The sequence below is a fragment of the Thamnophis sirtalis genome, unplaced genomic scaffold (genome assembly GCF_051295495.1).
Source record: "Thamnophis sirtalis isolate CommonGarterSnake01/CBP01778 unplaced genomic scaffold, rThaSir2_p1.2 scaffold_3, whole genome shotgun sequence".
NCBI classification, from domain to species: Eukaryota; Metazoa; Chordata; class Lepidosauria; order Squamata; family Natricidae; genus Thamnophis; species Thamnophis sirtalis.
The window spans coordinates 167269501-167289224 of NW_028261383.1; the positions used below are offsets into that span (position 1 = coordinate 167269501).

The 19724-nt window shown below is 43.4% G+C and overlaps 1 protein-coding gene across 1 annotated transcript in view; it reads left to right on the forward strand.

The window, feature by feature from the left end:
- Window positions 1-19130, forward strand: part of HDAC6 (histone deacetylase 6) — a 46638-nt gene extending 27508 nt beyond the window's left edge. The window contains exons 21-28 of the mRNA XM_087710794.1: window positions 344-536; window positions 1311-1460; window positions 4636-4810; window positions 7447-7805; window positions 8769-8867; window positions 11010-11156; window positions 15486-15614; window positions 17514-19130. Of these exons, the coding sequence (XP_087566920.1) occupies window positions 344-536; window positions 1311-1460; window positions 4636-4810; window positions 7447-7805; window positions 8769-8867; window positions 11010-11156; window positions 15486-15614; window positions 17514-17582 (1321 nt within the window). The 3' untranslated portion in view covers window positions 17583-19130. The remainder of the gene's footprint in view (window positions 1-343; window positions 537-1310; window positions 1461-4635; window positions 4811-7446; window positions 7806-8768; window positions 8868-11009; window positions 11157-15485; window positions 15615-17513) is intronic.
- The last annotated feature ends 594 nt before the right edge of the window (window positions 19131-19724 follow it).

The following is a 19724-nucleotide window of genomic DNA, read 5'->3' on the forward strand; positions in this document are numbered from 1 at the left end:
AGATAGATAGATAGATTGATAGATAGATGATAGAAAGAAAGAAAGAAAGAAAGAAAGAAAGAAAGAAAGAAAGAAAGAAAGAAAGAAATAGACAAGATAATATTATAAACTAAGACAAGACAAGGCAGACATTGTCCTCCAACTCCTTGAAGCCATTGTTCTATGAATTGCTCAAGGTTTTAATGGGAGAGAAAGGGAAAGAAGGGAGAATAGAACCAGCAAGTCTTGAGTAGCCGAAGTATGTAATTGTGACCTGCAGTTCTCAACATCTTGATCAGGAGGAGCAAGGCCTTTGCCTCCACTCCGCACCTTCTTTTCTGATCACCTTTCCTTTCCCTTCTAGTGTTTTGTACATCTCCCTCCATCGGTACAACAACGGCACTTTCTTCCCCACTTCTGAGGATGCAGATTATGACCGAGTGGGTGTGGGACCTGGGGAAGGCTTCACCCTTAATGTGCCTTGGAACTGTTCCCGAATGGGAGACTCTGAGTATCTGGCTGCCTTCCATCAGATTATCATGCCTGTTAGCTATGAGGTAGGCACTGAATTTTCCTGGTGGGAAATTTAGGAGTGGCTCGAATTGTGCCATGATTGCAATTATTAGATGCCATCTATTAACTATTATTCAATATTTATTAAAAGAGAGAGAAAACAACGAGGGTGGAGATAGTTATGGAGTGCTCATTTATTTATTTAATCAAATGTATATGCTCACCCATCTCACACAAGTAACTTTAGCTGGTGTGCAATAAAAGCAGCAATTAACAGCCCAAACAGTCTTTTGCAGGGACATACAGACATTGAGATTTCTTGCTAGTGATCTAGAGGTTGTAGGCCTGTTCCATTTGGCTAAGATAACTGGGTAGCCACTAGGTCGGTTGGGTTACAGTTCTCAAGAACCGAACCCATCCTGGCTTATGTTTGAGGATTCTGGGATTGTCTAGTCCAGGGGTAGTCAACCTTTTTATACCTACCACCCACTTTTGTATCTCTGTTAGTAGTAAAATTTTCTAACCGCCCCCCCCCGGTTCCACAGTCATGGTGATTTATAAAATAGGGAAGTAACTTTACTTTCTAAAATTTATAAAGCAGAGTTACAGCAAACCCCTACCGACCACCATGAAAGCTGGAATGCCCACTAGTGGGCGGTAGGGACCAGGTTGACTACCACTGGTCTAGTCACAGTATCCGAAGAGAACCAAGCTGCTTGCCCCTGGCTTCCAGAGGTACAAAGGGCTGGCCGGACAAGGGGATAAGTTAGCAGGAAAAGTGGAAGGTTCAATCAGTCACCCTGTGTGTTTTTTTCTAGTTCAACCCGGAGCTGGTCCTGGTGTCGGCAGGTTTTGATGCTGCTCGAGGGGACCCATTGGGGGGGTGTCTCGTGACCCCAGAATGCTACGCCCACATGACCCACCTCCTCTTGGGTTTGGCAGGAGGGAAAGTAGCCGTTGTGCTAGAGGTAGGTCAGAAATCTTGTCTTTATTATCTGGGAGGCTACTTTTGAGTATGGCTAAGTACACAGAGTGAGAAATCATGAGGAAGTTGGGCCTGGAGTTTCAGGGGGGAAAGTAAGTGCGGGTAGTCCTCGAGTTACGACCACAGTTGAGCCAAAAACCTAGGTTGCTAAGTGAACCATTTGTTAAGTGAGTTTTGTCTCATTTTATGACCTTTCTTGCCACCTTTGTTAAGTGAATCGTTGCAGTTGTTAAATTAATAACACGGCTGTTAAACAAATCGGGATTCCCCATTGACTTCGCGTGTCAGAAGGTCGCCAAAGCTGATCACATGACTCCCCCCAAGGCACGGCAACCGTCATAAATATGAACCAGTTGCCAAGCGTCTGAGTTTTGATGTGACCATGGAGGTGCTGCAATGATCGGGTGAACAATGGTTGTAAGTCACTTTTTCCAGTGCCGTTGTAACTTTGAATGGTTGAACCGCTGTAAATCTAGGACTACCTGTATCCTCCTCCACTCCTTTTTTGGTTTTTTTGTTCTCCATTTCAAAGCAAGAAAAAGGCTACAGAACCTATAATTGCCATAGAGCTGCAGAGGGACAGACATCCCGATTTCTATGAGGAAAGTTCAAATGCAGCATTTGAAAACAATTTTGTTGCAAGGAAGAGGAGAAAGAGCCAAGGTGGCGCAGTGCTTAAATGCAGCACTGCAGGCTATTTCAGCTGACTGCAGTTCAGCAGTTTGGCTGTTCAAATCCCACCAGGCTCAAGGTTGACTCAACCTTCCATCCTTCCGAGGTGGGTAAAATGAGGACCCGGATTGTTGTTGGGGGCAATATGCTGACTCTGTAAACCGCTTAGAGAGGGCTGAAAGCCCTATGAAGCGGTATAGAAGTCTAACTATTGCTATTGAAATGTGTTGAACTTTTATTTATTTATTTATTTATTGAATTTATATTGCTGCCTGTTCACCCACGGCAACTCAAAGTGGCTTACAGAATATAAAAGCAGATTTAAAACAATAAAAAGAATAAAAAGAATCAAATAAATTAATATAGTATAATAAAATCATAATAAAATCAACCACCATCACCAGGCAACAGCAGATCACACAAGCTATTTAATGGGCTCCATTCCGTTTTGGGTTCCCACTGGCAGAATCAGGTCTTCAGCGCCTTCCGGAAGAGTACTAGAGTGGGGGGCCGTTCTAATCTCTGGGGGAATGATGTTCCAGAGAGAGGGAGCCACCATGGAGAAGGCTCTTCTGGGTCCTACAGGTGTAACTCTCTCGGGGTTGGCACCCACAGTATTCCCTGCCTCCCTGCTCGGATGGATTAGGTAGATGTGACCGGCAAGAGTTGGTCCCTCAGATAACCCTCCAACCCTAATGCTGTCACCCAGCCCCGATATTAACTTTTTTATTTGCTATCATTTTAAATGAAGCAGAAGCCAGCAAGCTATGAAGCACCAGGTTCTCCTGTCACCATTGCTTGCAAGAATGCCTTTGGGCTCCATGTAGGCTGCAGAAGGTTTCTGATCAAGGAAAAAGCACAGTGACTGTCATACTGTGCTTTATTTGGAAAGAGGGGACCTGCTGAGATAACAAAGATGAATCAAAGAGGGGGAGAATATCCTGGAAAGCTATCACGAAGCAGCATCCCTGCAAGCTTGCGGTCTGTTAAATTGGAGCGTAGAGTCTAGCCATAATGGTCAAGCACAGTTGCCAACTCTGCTGAAACACTTTTTATGAGAAGGCCCACGACATATTCTCATACGTGGCTGGAAACGATGATACAGCAACATATTGACTTAAAACCTGAAATATTTTTGTTGGGGATTTTACCAGACAATTATAGTAAAGAAAATATATATTTGATTATCCATGTTATGGATAATCAGCAGCTAGGATTGTATTTGCACATAAAATTGGAAAAATGAAGAGATCTTTACAGAGGAGAATGTGATTAGGAAAATCCTAGAATGCGCAGAAATAAGTAGATTGACCCTGGCTAACAATGAGAAAGAACCAAGTGATTATTATACATTTTGGGAATCATTTTACCGAAGGTTAGAGAATAGACATAAGAATCAATAGCAGAAGAAGTTGTGTAAAATATGGAAAATGTATTAATAGTTCATATAGTTAATAGAGTTAAATAAATCAGGATGAGGATTGTTCTAATATTAGGAATTTAAAGTATTGGAAATTAAGCTAAGAATAGATTAAATAGTGAATATGATGGTAAATTTTATGGCACATTGTTTAATGAAAAATGGATTGTTTATATTAAAATAAAATAAAATAATTTAAAAAAAGAGTTGTCAATGTGTCAACAGAGGTCACCCAACTGACAGTAATATGTATAGTCTAGGCGATCCTCATTTACCATCAGTAATTGGGACAAGGATCCTCCATGGGTAAGTGATGCAGCCAGAAGAGGTGACATCACGTGACTGCAGCAGCTTACAATGGTCGTTCTGGTGGTTCCAGTTTCCATCGTTAGGTAAACTTCATGCAGTTATAGCAATAGCAATAGCAGTTCGACTTATATACCGCTTCATAGGGCTTTCAGCCCTCTCTAAGCGGTTTACAGAGGCAGCATATTGCCCCCAACAACAATCCGGGTCCTCATTTTACCCACCTCGGAAGGATGGAAGGCTGAGTCAACCCTGAGCCGGTGAGATTTGAACAGCCGAACTGCAGTCAGTTGAAGTAGCCTGCAATGCTGCATTTAGCCACTGCGCCACCTTGGCTCTTATGTTATGAGGATCTGTTGTAAGTCCCCTTCGCTCAGTGCTCTTGTAACTTGAACAATTGCTGAAGAAGGGGAGGTTGAGCCAGGATTACCTGTCTGTGAATTGTGAGTGCTCACGCCCTATGTTAATTGCCGTTCTTCCTTCTTTTCCTCATTCCCTCTCTTCCAAAATCTTCCATCCTTTGCCAATAGGCAAGACTTGGTGTTAAGTTGAAGGCCCCAACTGTGATTGGTAGCTTATGTGCCATGGAGAGGCTGAGTCACTTTTGTTGTCTGGAAGCATAGACTTGAGGACTAGAAGCTTGCTTGTTTCTATTTGAGATTGCAATGAAGAATTTTTGCAGTAGCAAGTCTCTGTTCCTGCATGCAGGCTGGTACCAATTACTTTGACATCAGAGTAATTGTATTTTTCTCCCCTTCAGGGTGGCTACAACCTAGAATCTATCTCAGAGTGCATGACCATGTGCACGCGCAGCCTCCTGGGGGATCCTCCGCCCCCACTCGGACGCCTAAAGCCTCCCCATCTGAGTGCCCTGCAGTCCTTGGCCCGTGTCGCTGCTGTGCACCGCAAATATTGGGCAAGCCTCCGACTGGAAGGTGAATAATTCTCTTTTTATCTAAAGTATCTCTGCTCTGTCTGGGCCGCGGCACTTTATGACAATGGCTAGCGTTAGGTAAGCTCCCCGTTGGGGGAGCGAGTAAGTTCAGCGAAGCGTTGTGAGAGTTGTGTTGGAGAACACAGAGACACTGCAGTTTAAATAGGCTTTTACTTTCGTGGAAATAGAGGTATCAGTATATCAAACAGTCCAAGTCATACACGGATAAGACAGTCAGTCATCAACGTCTTTCAGTTAAGGGATAATCCAAATAACATAGTCCATAATCATACAAACAGTCCGGTACACTAAGTTTGCTAACAGTTGCAAAACTTACAATAGCTCATGGCACTTTCTAATAGCCAGCTTCCAAAACACTCAGATCAGATCAGCCCAGCATCTAACAAACAGAGAGAGAACTAACAGCCGTTCTGGCTCCCTCTTATGGCTGAGGAAAACAGCAACCAATCAGATTTTACCGCATGTTTAAAGAAACAGTTACAACATTGTCACATGGTTTATATATTGCCAACCCAACGGTTAGTATTATATTCCTAACAGCTACAGCCCTCGTGACTGTACACCAAAACAAAATCTGCAATTTACCTCTTGCTGTGAAGTTGCGGTGTCAGTATTTCTCATAGTTTGCCCCCACCGCTATTCCATAAGAGGCTAATACTATTGAATCATGCATTGGGGGCACTGTTGTGGCCCGCTGGTAACCAGCAGAGTTAGACAGTGAGGAGGTTGGGGAGGAACATGGGCCAGTCCTGGGGGGTGAGGAAAGTTCAGATGAGGGCTCTGTGTTGGAGACAGGGAGCTAGACAGCAATGAGGCTGAGGAAGAGCTGGAGCCTGTTCCCAGTGTGCGCATGCGCAGAGCTGTCAGAAGACAAGAACAACTAGGAAAGCAGGCTCAACTTGGGAGTAAAGCCACATCTTGGAGGGTGATTGGCCCCTCCCATAGGAAACAAGTGGAGCGAACGGGAAGTGGAGTGAATGGTTTCCTTTTGCAGGAAACCATTCATTCATTTGGTCGTTTCGAGAGTGGAAAGTTCTGTTTGTGACTATAAGAGACTCTGTGCCGAGTGTTGCCTTGCCCTGCATTTGGAAACTAGTTATCTGGCAGCTCTCCAAGCAAGATAAGGTTCGTGTTGATAAACATTCCTCTGGAAGACTCTTTGCCAAGCCTTGCTGACTGTGAATGAAAGGAATTCACAGTCATGTAAATAAAAGGGCTTTTGCCGGGACCAAGACTCTGCTTCATGCTTTTTAAGGAAGCCCAGGTCAGAACAGACACTTGTAAGATGGGAATGTGCCATAGTCTTGTGCAGAGTGAGCCACAGGGAGGCAACAAGAGCGTTTTGCAAGGGAGCCTGTGAATTACAGAGCAGGCCGACTGTGTGGGGTTTGTGTAATTTTCTGGCTGAGATATTGTGTGCTTCCTTGTTTTCCACACAGTCTAAATAAGAGGTATGGAAGCTTACAGCTAGCAATAGCAATAGCAGTAGACTTATATACCGCTTCATAGGCCTTTCAGGCCTCTCTAAGCGGTTTACAGAGAGTCAGCATATTGTCCCCAACAATCTGGGTCCTCATTTTACCCACCTCGGAAGGATGGAAGGCTGAGTCAACCCTGAGCCGGTGAGATTTGAACCGCTGACCTGCTGATCTAGCAGTAGCCTGCAGTGCTGCATTTAACCACTGCGCCACCTTGGCTCTTAGCAGACTTCCCGATCAGGTGACCAGCTAGTGGATGGAGCAATTTCTTAGCTGAGAGCTTATTCTCAAAACGATGTTCTTTAGAGAGGGGACAGAGCAAATCAGAAGAGGGAAGTTTTGGAGGTTATTTAGCAGGGGAAAGAACAAACCCAGATTCTGCCCAAAAGAAGAAGGTGGCGTTGTACGACTTGCAAGGCATTTCTCTCTTCTTATCAGAAGAGCTTGCTTTTTACATCTGCGGGCTTGTCTCCTTGCTGGAGAGGAAGGTAAAAGGACTGGAAGCCAGCCTTCCTCCTTTGAAGGCTCATCAAGGTGAAGATCACATAAATGGTGTTCAGAGAGAAGGCAAAAAGAACAAATCCTCCCAGGACAAGAGGCTACAAAAGTTAATCTTCATAGGGAAGCTGAGAAATGGCTGCAAATACAGATGAAGTTTGCTTGCCTGCCCGCCGCTCCCCTCAGCCGGGGGGGCCCCGGTTCCTAACGAAACAGTACCGGTCCACGGCTGAGAGTTGGGGGCCCTGCATTAAAAGACATTTGATCTTCACAGGCCTTTCAACTTGATGTTTTGAGGTTGCCTAGCAACTAGACAGTGTAGGAAAAGAGGGATAGAGATTGGTTGAATTCCTGCTGATGTCGCAAAAGGCTTTTTCCTACAAAGCACTGGCACTGCCCTGTAGCAAAACAGGGCAAGGAAAGGCCGGGAGGGAGCAGGAGAGACCCGATGGAAGAATTTAGACAAGGGGAATAAGATGAAATCGGGGAAGACGCAGGGGAATAAATGCGCAGATAAAGGGAGGTCGGAGTTGTATTGAGTGCCTGCCCGTGTAGTAACTCCATGGATTCCCGTTCCCACCGTTCCCATCCTTTTTAACTAAGCATCTGAAAGGCGGCTCTTATTTTTCCTCCTCCCCAGTGCCTGCCACTCTGTGGGAGAAGCCCAGGACTCGGTCTGGGAAGGGAACTCCCGTTCCAAACGTCGTCCCTGAACAAGCCCCTCAGAAAGTGCTCCAAAGCCCTGAGCCCGCTCAGCCCGTAGCCGAAGCGATAGATGATGCCGTGGTGGGCTTGGGCTCCCTCCAGCTAGAAGACAATCTCATGGAAGAGGCCGAAACGGCTTCGAGTTCTCTCTCTCCTGATTCTAGTCCAGTGGGTGAGGAAGCTCAGACAAAAGTCGGTGGATCCCCTAAGAAAGTGGATCCGGCAGAGGATGCACCAAGGGAAGGTGTATCGGCAGAGGGCTTCTCTGAGGACGCGACGGCTCCTGGCACAAAAGTGAGTATCCCAGTTTCTCTCCTTACAGACCATGGCTTTCAGCCCTCTCTAAGCGGTTTACAGAGTCAGCATATCGCCCCCACAGTCTGGGTCCTCATTTCACCCACCTCGGAAGGATGGAAGGCTGAGTCAACCTTGAGCCGGTGAGATTTGAACCGCTGAACTGCAGATAGTTCAGCAGTTCTAATCTCACTTCCACTTCAGCTGAAGTGGCCTGCAGTACTGCACCCTAACCACTGCGCCACCTCGGCTCTTTATTACCACCTAACAGCCAACATTTTGTGGTGATACTGTTTGGGAGAATGGAAGACGTAGTCCACATTTAAAGGAAGTCAAGCTGATGTAGATGATGTCTTTAAACAAAGGCAACTCATTTCAGAATTCAGATAGTTAAAAACTGCTCAACCCAATTGAAATATTTCAGCTATTTAGGTTGGGAAGCGATCAGGGAAGAGATAACTGAGCCCCTCGAATAAAGAATAGCTTTATTGGAAATATATTGGCACAGATCTGGTGAAAACCGACTCTGAAAGGTTGCACGGTTTATCACCTAATTAAAAGTAAAAATAGTTCCCTCAACCCCATGTAATCAGTCACGTGGTCCAATCAAGTCGCTGTCTGGTGACATCGCTCCTCTTTCCTCCAGCCAGGTATGAGAACATCCTCGGTTCCCAAGAGAAAGTGTTTTATTTTGACTACGCAACCCCAGCTATCTCTAATCCCCCCCTCCCTCTCCCTATCCCTCAGCTCCAGTGTGACATCACTGAAGCTCCAAGATGGCTTCAGCCCTGCCAACTTCAGGGCTTGACCTTCCCGTTGCCCATAAAACAGGCCCTGTTCGTGAGAACAATAGATATGGAAGCTGCAACTCAGCTATTAAATAACTACATTTCAAGGACTTCTGAAAAATATCACCTCATATCATCTCAATCACCCCTCTTTTTTTCCCCCTCTTCCTTTCAGCATCACCACCCAATTAATGTTGAGGTCGTCCTGTTGGATGAAGCAGCAGGGGGTTGTTCTTCCTTTGATGAGAAGTGTGGGGATGATGTGGCTGGCAATGTGAGTATCGGGAAGGGAAGAGATTATTGGGAAGAGATCGGGATTAGATTTCTTGAGTCTAGAGAAAGTTGTGTCTGATAGAGCCGCAATAGCCTGTTGGTGGCCTAAGGAAGAGTGAACGGCACCATTGGCTTGTAGTCTCACTGGAAAAGCCTTGAGTATTTACATGAGATTTTCAACTAAGAGACGGAGGAGTCTATATAGAGTGAAAGGGATATTACATGGGGTTCCACCACAAAACCGCGGTCGACTAAAGCGCGCTCGACGAAACCGCGTACCTGACATCACAGCGCGACGAAAAAAGCATACTGTGAGCGCTAAAGCTAAAATTAACCCCTAAACCTAACCCCCCGAAACCTAACCCTAACCCTAAACCTAACCCTTAACCTAACCCTAAACCTAACCCTTAACCTAACCCTAAACCTAACGCTAACCCTTAACCTAAACCTAAACCTAACGCTAACCCTTAACCTAACCCTAAACCTAACCCTAAACCTAACCCTAACGCTTAACCTAACCCTTAACCTAACCCTAACCCTTAACCTAACCCTAAACCTAAACCTAAACCTAAACCTAACCCTTACCTTAACGTGAATCGGCTTGCTTTCAAAGCGCTTTTTAAAGCGCCCTTTTTTCTCCGCGGTCGTTGTTGTCGCACTGCTGATGACGTCAGTGACGCGCTTTAATCGGGCGCGCTTTAGTGGACCGCGGTTTTGTCATGCCACGATTACATGGATGTGATATAACTCCATATGTATACCAGCAAAGATTTCAGAAATGTTCCTTCCAAGGAGTTAGAGAACCGAGAATCTGTGTCGCTAGTTCTAGAATTAAACCAAGTTAAAGCCTGACTTCAGAACCAGGACAGAGGCAATAGAAGAAGTGGTCCTTGAACAGCACTTGCAAACTCTTATCAAACCCAATCAGTTTCTGAATTAAAACCACTGAGATAAGAGGGGAGGGTGATAGAAGTGCCTGGGGAATATTTAACAGCCCAGGGAGCCGAAGATACACAACAGGGAATTTTTGAGTTTAGCAAAAGTTTTAGAACAGGGGAGGGGAGGAGTCTAACTTGAAGAGAAAAAGTCAAGACTCATGGTTCCACCACAAAACCGCGGTCGTCTAAAGCGCGCTCGACGAAACCGCGTACCTGATGTCATCACAGCACGACGAAAAAAGCACGCTGTGAGAGGTAAAGGTGAAATTAACGCGTAAACCTAAACCTAACCCCCCCAAACCTAAACCTAAACCTAACCCTTAACCTAACCCTAAACCTAACCCTTAACCTAACGCTAAACCTAACGCTAACCCTAAACCTAACCCTAACGCTTAACGTAACCCTAAACCTAACCCTAACCCTTAACCTAACCCTAACCCTAAACCTAACCCTTACCTGTACGTGAATCGGCTTGCTTTAAAAGCGCTTTTTAAAGCGCCCTTTTTTCTCCGCTGTGTTTTTTGTCGCGTTGCTGATGATGTCAGTGACGCGCTTTAATCGGGCGCGCTTTAGTGGACCGCGGTTTTGTTGTGCCACGAAGACTCATAAGGGACAGCCTCTAGGCCCGTGATGGTGAATCTATGGTACCAAAGAAACCATATTTGCCGGCACGATAGCCCCTGGCAGCCCTCAGCTCGGCGCGCTGACCAGCTGATTTTCGGCCTTTCGGAGGGCCAGAGGAGGCCGTTTTCGCCCTCCCCAGGCTTCAGGAAAGCCGCCTAAGCCTAGAGAGGGTGAAAAACAGGCCCAACGGCCCAACCAAAAGTTTGGGAATGAACTTCCAGTTGGCCTGTTGGGCCTGCTTTTCACCCTCCCCAGGCTCCAGAGGCTTTCCTAAATCCTAGGGAGGGTGAAAATGGCCTCCCCGGAGGCCCAGGTGAGGCCGTTTTCATCCTCCCTAGGCTTTAAGAAAGCCTCTGGAGCCTGGAGAGGGTGAAAATTCCCCCCTGCGGGGGTTGCTCACACATGTGCAATGGGGGGGGGGGTCGCGTGCACATGTGGGTGGGCATACACAGATGTTACAGGGCATGCACACACTATAGCACGCACGCACACAGTTTTGGCACACCTTTAGAAAAAGGTTATCCATCATTGCTCTGGGCTGGATGTCAGGATCGAGCGATTCTTCTGCTATCTCTTTCCAGGGTCTCTTTTACGCCGTGACTCCCTTACCCTGGTGCCCCCACCTCAGCTCAGTGCTGCCTGTGCCTCCTGTGGGCTTGAATGTCTGGGAGCCTTGTGCAGAATGTGGCAGCAAGATGGAGAACTGGGTTTGTCTGGTGTGCTATAAGGTAAGGATATCAGTCCTGAAGGTACAGCTTTGGGGGTTAGAGGCTAGAAGTAATTAGGTTTTGATAAGCCTGGAGCCAATAATGAACTCTTCCTATTCTTGAAGGAAGTGTATAGCTTTTTTAAATTTCCATTAACATCTTTTATTTCATTTTCATTTTCCTTTATACAATCACTTAAATACTGTGCAGTTAAAAAAAGCAATAAACACAACTCATAACACTTCTATCCTTCATACACCCTTTCTTCTACCCCTCCAACTTTCATTTCTCCCCTCCAACAATCCCCTCTTCTACTTCCCCTCCCCCTCAACCATTCCTTTCTCCCCTTCCCACCATCTCACCCTCCTTACATTCCCTTCTCACTCCCTCTTAGTTCCTCCCTCTTCTTTCCCTCTACTCCTCACTTCGGTGTATTTTTACTATTCATTGGTCTATTCATTTTGTAATTAACACTAAAATTATAAGAAAAGAAAAATAAAAGGAAAGGGAAAAAAAAGAAAGGAAAAAAAAAGACTTTGCTTGATAAAGGACGATGTCGGGAATGGGATCTGGGAAGGAAGTGTATAGCTTAGGGTGGGTAATTTTTTGGTAGAGGGAGGTCATCCTCCACCAGTTGGGGTCTCTACTACACATTGCTGCTGATGGAGCAGTAATGCAACAATGTCATCAAAGAAAACTGCATGTTCAGTTCATTCTCTATTTTGCTGGGAATGTTTAGTTTTCCCTATAGTTAAGTCTCTGAGGCAGTGGAGGGATTCAAATAATTTAACAACCGGTTCTCTGCCCTAATGGTCAGCTGGGTAGGTGGTGCTCAGTGGTCACATGACTGGGTGAGTGTGGCCAACTCAACGTCACTCCCGTCGATGGGTGCTTCGCCTTAGTTCTTACAATGCAATCAGGGTTAACCGGAGAGATAGTTTCTGTAAGCAGGTCAACAAAGATGAGGCTAGAAACAACACCAGAATGTTTCCTTCCTGCCTTCCTTACAGGATTAGCCCTGTAAAGTGGGGAAAAACAAAAGGAGATTTCTTCCAACAACCGGTTCTTCAAACTGCCTCGAAAGTTACCAACCGGTTCTCCCGAATAGGTGCAAACCGGCTGAATCCCACCATTGCTCTGAGGGCACATGATGCCCGTTTTCTTTAGTTTTACCATCCAAATTGGCAGAAACTCACACCAATTTAGAGAGCTCTGTGGAGTTAAAAAAAGAAAAAGAAAGAGCTGACTGTGCGGAGATTGCTCATGTTATAAGGTGGCTCTTTGTACTCCAACACTACTTCCTTCTGGAGTTGCTAGTTTTGAGTTCTGGCTCAAGGGCTCATTGTCTCTATGGTGGGCAAGGAGATGTTCCTCCATGTGGTCTTGGCCAGGAGCTATTTTAGGCGTTTCATTGACCAGCTTCTATCACCTCCCAATTTGACTGGGGTGAATGAAATAACTCAACAACAGAGTTTTGCTTGTTGAGGGCGGGTCTTGACATCGCAATGACACAACATGCAATCTTGGGTCTCCAGGATTGCTGTCGATATCTCTGTTTCTGGACGGTCCTTTTGGACCTAAACTGCTCTGAAGGAACAGTGATAGAGAAGAGCATGTCCTGCTGATCTCAGGGGCATCGCAAAGCCCCTGATTGATCCAGGGGAAAGCTCTTTTTACCAGCTACAAGAGAAGCAACCAAAATGGCTGCCGAAGGTTGGGACAGGCCTCTGAAACAGAATCAGTACAGGAGTGTGTCGAATTGGTGAGAATTTTTTTTATTATTGGAGAAGGGAAAACCCAAAAGAATTGGAATTTAAAATAAAATTGAAGAACAGAAGAAAATAAGCAGCGAATTAACTCTGGTTTAAGACGATCGTGTTATCTTTTTTACCTTAACTTTGTTTGTTTTATATGGACGGACTCTTTACTTTTAAAGTAGACTGGTCTCTTTTTTCCCCTTCTTCCTCTATACTTTCTCCATTTTTTGTATTCGTGGATTAAAAGCTTCTCTCGTAAGGCTTGGACAGAGCGTAATTTTTACACTTTTTTTTCTTTTCCTCTCTGGGACAGAGAGGCAGAAACAGATGGAAAAGAGGTAACACTGCCATCTAGTGGTGAGGCTTGGCAATATCTGATAAAGCTATAAGCTTTGTTTACTGAAAGGCTCAGTGGAAAACGTTTTGTTGATACAGGTGTTCCTTTGAAGGAAAGAGAAAGCTTTGATTTGATAAACTCCACTGAATTTGTTTGACCGAAAGAGTCTTGGGTGTTTTGGCAGTGTTTATAACCTGGAAAATGGCACAACGTGAAGAAGAAAAGGCACTAACTTTGCAAATAATTTTCTTAGAAATTCAAAAAGTTTTAATAATTACAGAGAATTGAAAAGAGACTTGAAATTATAGATCAAAATACAGAAAGTACAGGGACAGCGAGGAAGTTTGAGGACAGAGCTGAAAAAATAACAGACATATGAAAGTGATAAGAAAATTGTTGACACTGACAGCAAACTGAGAGTGGAGGGAAATGACAAGTGTGAAATACGGAAAGGAGAAATTGATGAACCGGATCTTCATTTTGGATGTCAGAAAATAGATGAACAAAGTAGAGAAAATTTGGCAGAAATAATGAGAGTAATCTCGGCAAAAGCACTAATGATAACAAAAGTGAAGCTGATAAAAAGAGCAGATAAAGGGTTTCGAATTCTTATGTCATGCAATGAACAATGAAGTCCACAAGAATTAACAAGAAAACATTTAGAATACAGATTTTACAAATGGCAAGAGATATTGGACTACACTATCTCTGGAAGGATACAGGATGATGAAATGAAATGTCACAATAAATTTTAGTTAAATGTAGTTACATTTTGACTGCTATCTACAACGTAATAATAGCTATAGTCAAATAAATGATTAATAATGATAGGAAAGCATTTATATATACTAGATTGATAATATGAAATTTTATACAATACTGTAAGTGAGGATATGGAGATGATGTTGAAAAGCCTTTTTATAAAAGTTAAACAATTTTATATAGAATAGAATATAAAGATATAATATCATTGGATGATTTCAGGATGATGTAATAAAATGTCATAATATACATTTACTTTAAATTTAAATAAATTTAAATGCTTTGTGTTGAAAGGATGTAATAATAGTTAGGCTTAATGGATGTTTAATATAACAATTTGTATATAAGTATATTAGATTAATGATACTAATAATGGGGGAAAAACATGGAATTGAAAATTATTAGAGAATGTTATTAATGCTAAAATAATAGAATGATGTCACAATAAATTTAGTTAAATGTAGTTAAATTTTGAGTGCAATGTACAACGTAATAACAGCTATAGTCAAATAAATGATTAATAATGATAACAAAGCATTTATATATACTAGATTGATAATATAAAATCTTATACAACAGTGTTTCTCAATCTTAGCAACTTGAAGATGTCTGGACTTCAACTCCCAGAATTCCCCAGCCAGCATTCGCTGGCTGGGGAATTCTGGGAGTTGAAGTCCGGACGTCTTGCCAAGGTTGAGAAACACTGTTATACAAACTGTAAGTGAGGATCATGGCGATGATGTTGAAAAGCCTTTTTATAAAAGATAAACAATTCTATATAGAATAGATTATAAAGATGTAATATCATTGGATGATTTTAGGATAATGTAATAAAATGTTATAATATAAATTTACTTCAAATTTAATATGCCTTATGTTGAAAGGATGTAATAATAGCTTGGCTTAATTGATGTTTAATAATTATAACAATTTTTATACATGTATATTAATTAGATTGATGATACTAATAATGGGGGGAAAACATGGAATTGGAAACTATTAGAGAATGTTACCAGTGCTAAAATGATTGAATGACTTAGAATAGGAGGAAGCATAATAACAATGTATATACAAAGATATCTTGATTGTCAATATGTGAATTTCGATAAAATTCAAGTGATGACTACGGAAAGGACACAGAAAGACTTTGTAACCAATCGACACACTGTGTGTAATTGAAGAGGCTTTTATGTTATATGTGTTGTGTGTTTGTGTTTGTCTGAAAATAAAAAATGTTATTATATATATATTAAAAAAAACAGTTTGTTCCCCACCATTACTTTCTTTTCTGTAATATGCTCCATTTGCTTTGTGGGGGGTATACCTTTAAGAAAATTGATGAGCTAAGATCATTTGATTGGTTGGTTGATTGATTGATTAAATTTATGTGCTGCCCATCTCCTCAATAAAACGTTTCTGGACAGAAATCATGACATCCATTCTGTGCCTTTAATGTTGAATGCCTGCCCCCCTGAAATATTCTATTCGTTTCAGGTCTGTTGTGGACGCTACATTAATCAACATATGCTGGATCACAATAAGGAATCTGGGCATCCGCTGGTGCTTAGCTTTCAAGATCTCTCTGCCTGGTGCTATGACTGCCAAGCCTATATCCATCACCCAGTGAGTTGTAATTCCTCCTCCTCCCACCTCCACCACCTCTTTCTCCTTCTCCCCAAATTGAATATTGAACTTCCCATCTGAGGATCAGATGAGAGAGATGCCACATTTCCTTCTTCCGTTGGCCATCAAGACTGTCAGTAATTCAAGAGTTTATTGTATTTTATTGCACGTAGGTGGGAAGTACAGGAAATAACTACAGAGTGTGATTTAGGGGAAACTTTTCAACTCTGGTGTTCTCCAGAAGAATTTGGATTACAACACCAGGACATCTGACTAGTTCAGTGTTTCTCAACCTTGTCAACTTGAAGATGTCTGGACTTCAACTCCCAGAATTCCCCAGCCAGCGAATGCTGGCTGGGGAATTCTGGGAGTTGAAGTCAGACATCTTCAAGTTGACAAGGTTGAGAAACACTGCACTAGTTGTTATCCAATGGATCCGGAGCATCATGCTGGGGAAGGAGGGAGGAATGCCGCTAGGAAAGCCATCTTAATGGTTTGAGAGACAGTGTTCTAGTCAGTATATTATGGATGCTTAGCAGGCGATCCTCCAGCCCCCAACTTGTCAGACAGTCTTCATCTAAGTTTGCCAAATAGCCCAACCACCTATTGCATTGATTTATCAGTTTCCTTCCAGTTTTGTGGTTTCGGGACATGTTAGACTATAAACCCCATCATCCCCAGCCAATGTATCAGCAAAACACTTCATTAGGGAAGCCTTTAGATTGCTTTTTAGGTCGATAACTTAGACCACAAGTAGGGAAACTAGTTCACTCTCAATCACAGAAGTTCACCCTGTGTGTGTGTGTTTGTGTGTCTGTGTGTTTGTGTGTGTGAGAGAGAGAAAGAGACAGAGAGAGACAGAGAATGAAAGTCTGGATAGACTTAATGAATAAACAAATTGGTTTATATAAAAACAATACATTAAATTCAAACAATGTAGAACAGTGGTAGTCAACCTGGTCCCTACCGCCCACTAGTGGGCGTTCCAGCTTTCATGGTGGGCGGTAGGAGTTTTGTCCGATACTGAAGGACTTTGGTTTTGTTTAATTTAATTTAATCACCATTACTGTGGAACCGGTGGGCGGTTAGACAATTTTACTACTAACAGAGATACAAAAGTGGGCGGTAGGTATAAAAAGGTTGACTACCCCTGATGTAGAACAACATTTAATAAGGTGTGTTCATTAAAAAGATAAGGCAGCACTGTCAGAACTTATGCATCCATTTACTCTGTGTGCGTGTGCGCGCACACACATATATATGCATACACATATATACACACACATAGTAAATATATATATGAAAAAGGATTCATAAAAAAGAATTGAAATATAATAACCCTTCTTGTCTAAATTCAGAGCTCTCACTAATGCACAGGTCTGTCTCTCAGCTTTAACCAATTGTAAGGCTGCTACATTAGTCTCACTAAAGAGGAAAGGTTCAAGGTTCATTTTATTTATATGCCGCCCTATTCCCAGTGGACTCAGGGCGCACAAACCCAAAGGAGGGGAAGGGAAACACAAAAACTACAACAAAAAATACAGGGCATTTAAAAACAACCAACAGCCACACGATTCAAGAGGGGAAGGGAACTCATCGACCCCAGGCCTGCTGACACAGCCAGGTTTTAACAGCTTTTCGGAAGGCCTGGAGAGAGGTGAGGGTCCGAATCTCTGCAGGGAGCTCGTTCCAAAGGGCCGGAGCTGCCACAGAGAAGGCCCTCCCCCGGGTAGTAGCCAGATGACATTGGCTAGTAGACGGAACCCGGAGGAGGCCTAATCTGTGTGATCTAATGGGTCTTTGGGAGGTAATTGGCAGCAGGCGGTCTCTCAAGTAAAAGCACAGGGTGGGTGGCCCAATCCAAATACTGATGTTCAGTGTGAGTTTCTTTTTCTTCAGGTCCTTCTTGAAGCCAAGTGCCAGGCTCACCAGCTGAAGTTTGGCGAGGACATGCACCTGCCTTCCTAAGGTGACTTTGTCTGGAGGGAAGGCCTAAGATTGAATGCAGCACAATCAACCATCGTTTGATCTCACTGAAGTGAATCTCAGGCTCCTTAAAAGGGCTCTTATGTGCCAAAAATAGCCAGCGACCATCAATTGCAATACCACCAGCAGCCATAAATCAACCACCAGCACCCTCACTGCTTCCACTAGGACAAAAAAAAAGTCCTCTTCTGGTCCAAGCCATGAAGAGGAATAATCAAATGTTAGCGCACTAAGGATATCTTTGCTTCCACTCAGAAGTACTTTGCTTTCTTCAATGCTGAAGAGATACCGTGCCAATTCTTTTTTATTAAAGTTGCAAGGGACTCACTGTTCCAGTGTCTGATTGTGCAAGACTGCATTTCCTCTCCATATTACTGTATATTCCTCTAAATCATTTCTCTCCTGTGTTACAGTGATTTCTTGCTCAGTTGGGAAAAGGCCTGTGTTGATTTTAAAATAATCTGCAAAGCATTGGAGTGAATGAGAGAAAGTTTTCCTCTGAGGCTAGAGTAGGATGTGATGAGTGAACAGGCAAGATGTTGGTATGCCTTTGTTAAGGACCTGCGTTGTAATTTTAAGGCCAGGTTCACACGATGTATATGCACGTACGAGTAAAAGAGAGAAAGGGAAACGTCACTTTCCAGAGGAAGCTGGTTATCCTGAGGCACGACAGCCAAACCTCTGGTTATGATGAGTCATAACACTTCTAGAATCGCATTATTTGAACCACTATGGCAACGCTTGCATTTATGTGCAGGTTGTTTTCTGCAGATAAAAATAAGAACGGCCTGTGGCAAAAGAGAATGTGAGAATTGGGCTTTGATAGCTTTAATGGAAATAACTTGGTGTAGTTGGCTTCTTAAGCAAGAAGCAAGGTGGCCTTCCTTAAGGGCCATTGGCAAATGACGGGGGAAAGATTGGGTTGGATTTCCTGGCCGCTTTCCAGGTGGCAGGGCTGTGGGGGTGGGCTGTACAAGAGGAAAGCCTTCAAGCTTCTCTACTGTCAAGCTAAATAGTGATCAGGAGGGAGGGGGGATTATTTGAGAACTGGTAACCACACCTAGCCTTTAAAAAAGAGCAGCCAGCGTGGTGGTGCTGTTCGGGTGTTTTGGTTTATAGCTTCTTTTGTCCATAATTGATTATTAAGGAATAATTCTAAAGGATTATTATGTTATTATGTCCAAAGCATCTTAAGAGGACCAATTTGCTTCCTGTTCCGAAAACTGATGGAAAAAAGGGGTATTTGTTGAAAAAGGTTAGTGTGGGAGGGTGGCAAGAAAAAAGATGAGTGGGAAGGGGTGTCACTGTGTGTTTGAAAAAAGAGCACCCATTTCCACATGAAAGTGCATCATTTTTCCAGGGCCGGCCCTGGTGGTTTGGGGGAGGGAACAGGGTATTATGGGGTTGATATTGAAACTTGGAAACATTAAGTTGGATTGTAAGCTTTCACTGCAAAAAATATATGTTTGGATGTTCTTCTACTTGATTTGTACTCTTTCTAATTCAAATAAAGTGCATTTCTGCCTGCAATTGTATATGTGTGTATATTTAGGGATGGGTTTGTATTTAGAGGGATCTTGGAGGAGAGAAAGGTACTGTGTTAAACTTTTGAGGGAGGAACTGATCTGTCCTCATCCCACAATTCGGCTCAACTTGCAGCTGAGTTTACACTGCCGTTCACTTTCTGCCAGTACCTACTTCCTCCCAATTTCCTATAACAGGTACACATTTCAAAAAGTACAGTATGATACTGTAGACCCAGTAAGGAGGGAGCTAGTTGGCATATTGGCCACAGTAGTGAATTAAGAGGGAGGAAGCCCAGGTTCTAATCTCAGTTTAGGCGTAGAAGCCACCTGTCTGATTTTGGGCCAGTTACTCCCTCTCAGCTCTGATCCATATCAGACTGCAGCAAGTTGGCTGATAAAGAAAACTCCCTTGTCACATCAGGTATTGATAGCTTTGCTGTAAGAACTAGGAGAGCAGGCTGCAAAAACTGGGAGGCCTTGCAACTTTGTGGGACAAATGCTAAGAAAAACCACCACCAGCAGCCACATGATGCCCTCCATCCAGAGGTGGGTTCCTACCAGTTCTCACCTATTCGGTAGAACCGGTTCGTCAAATCTA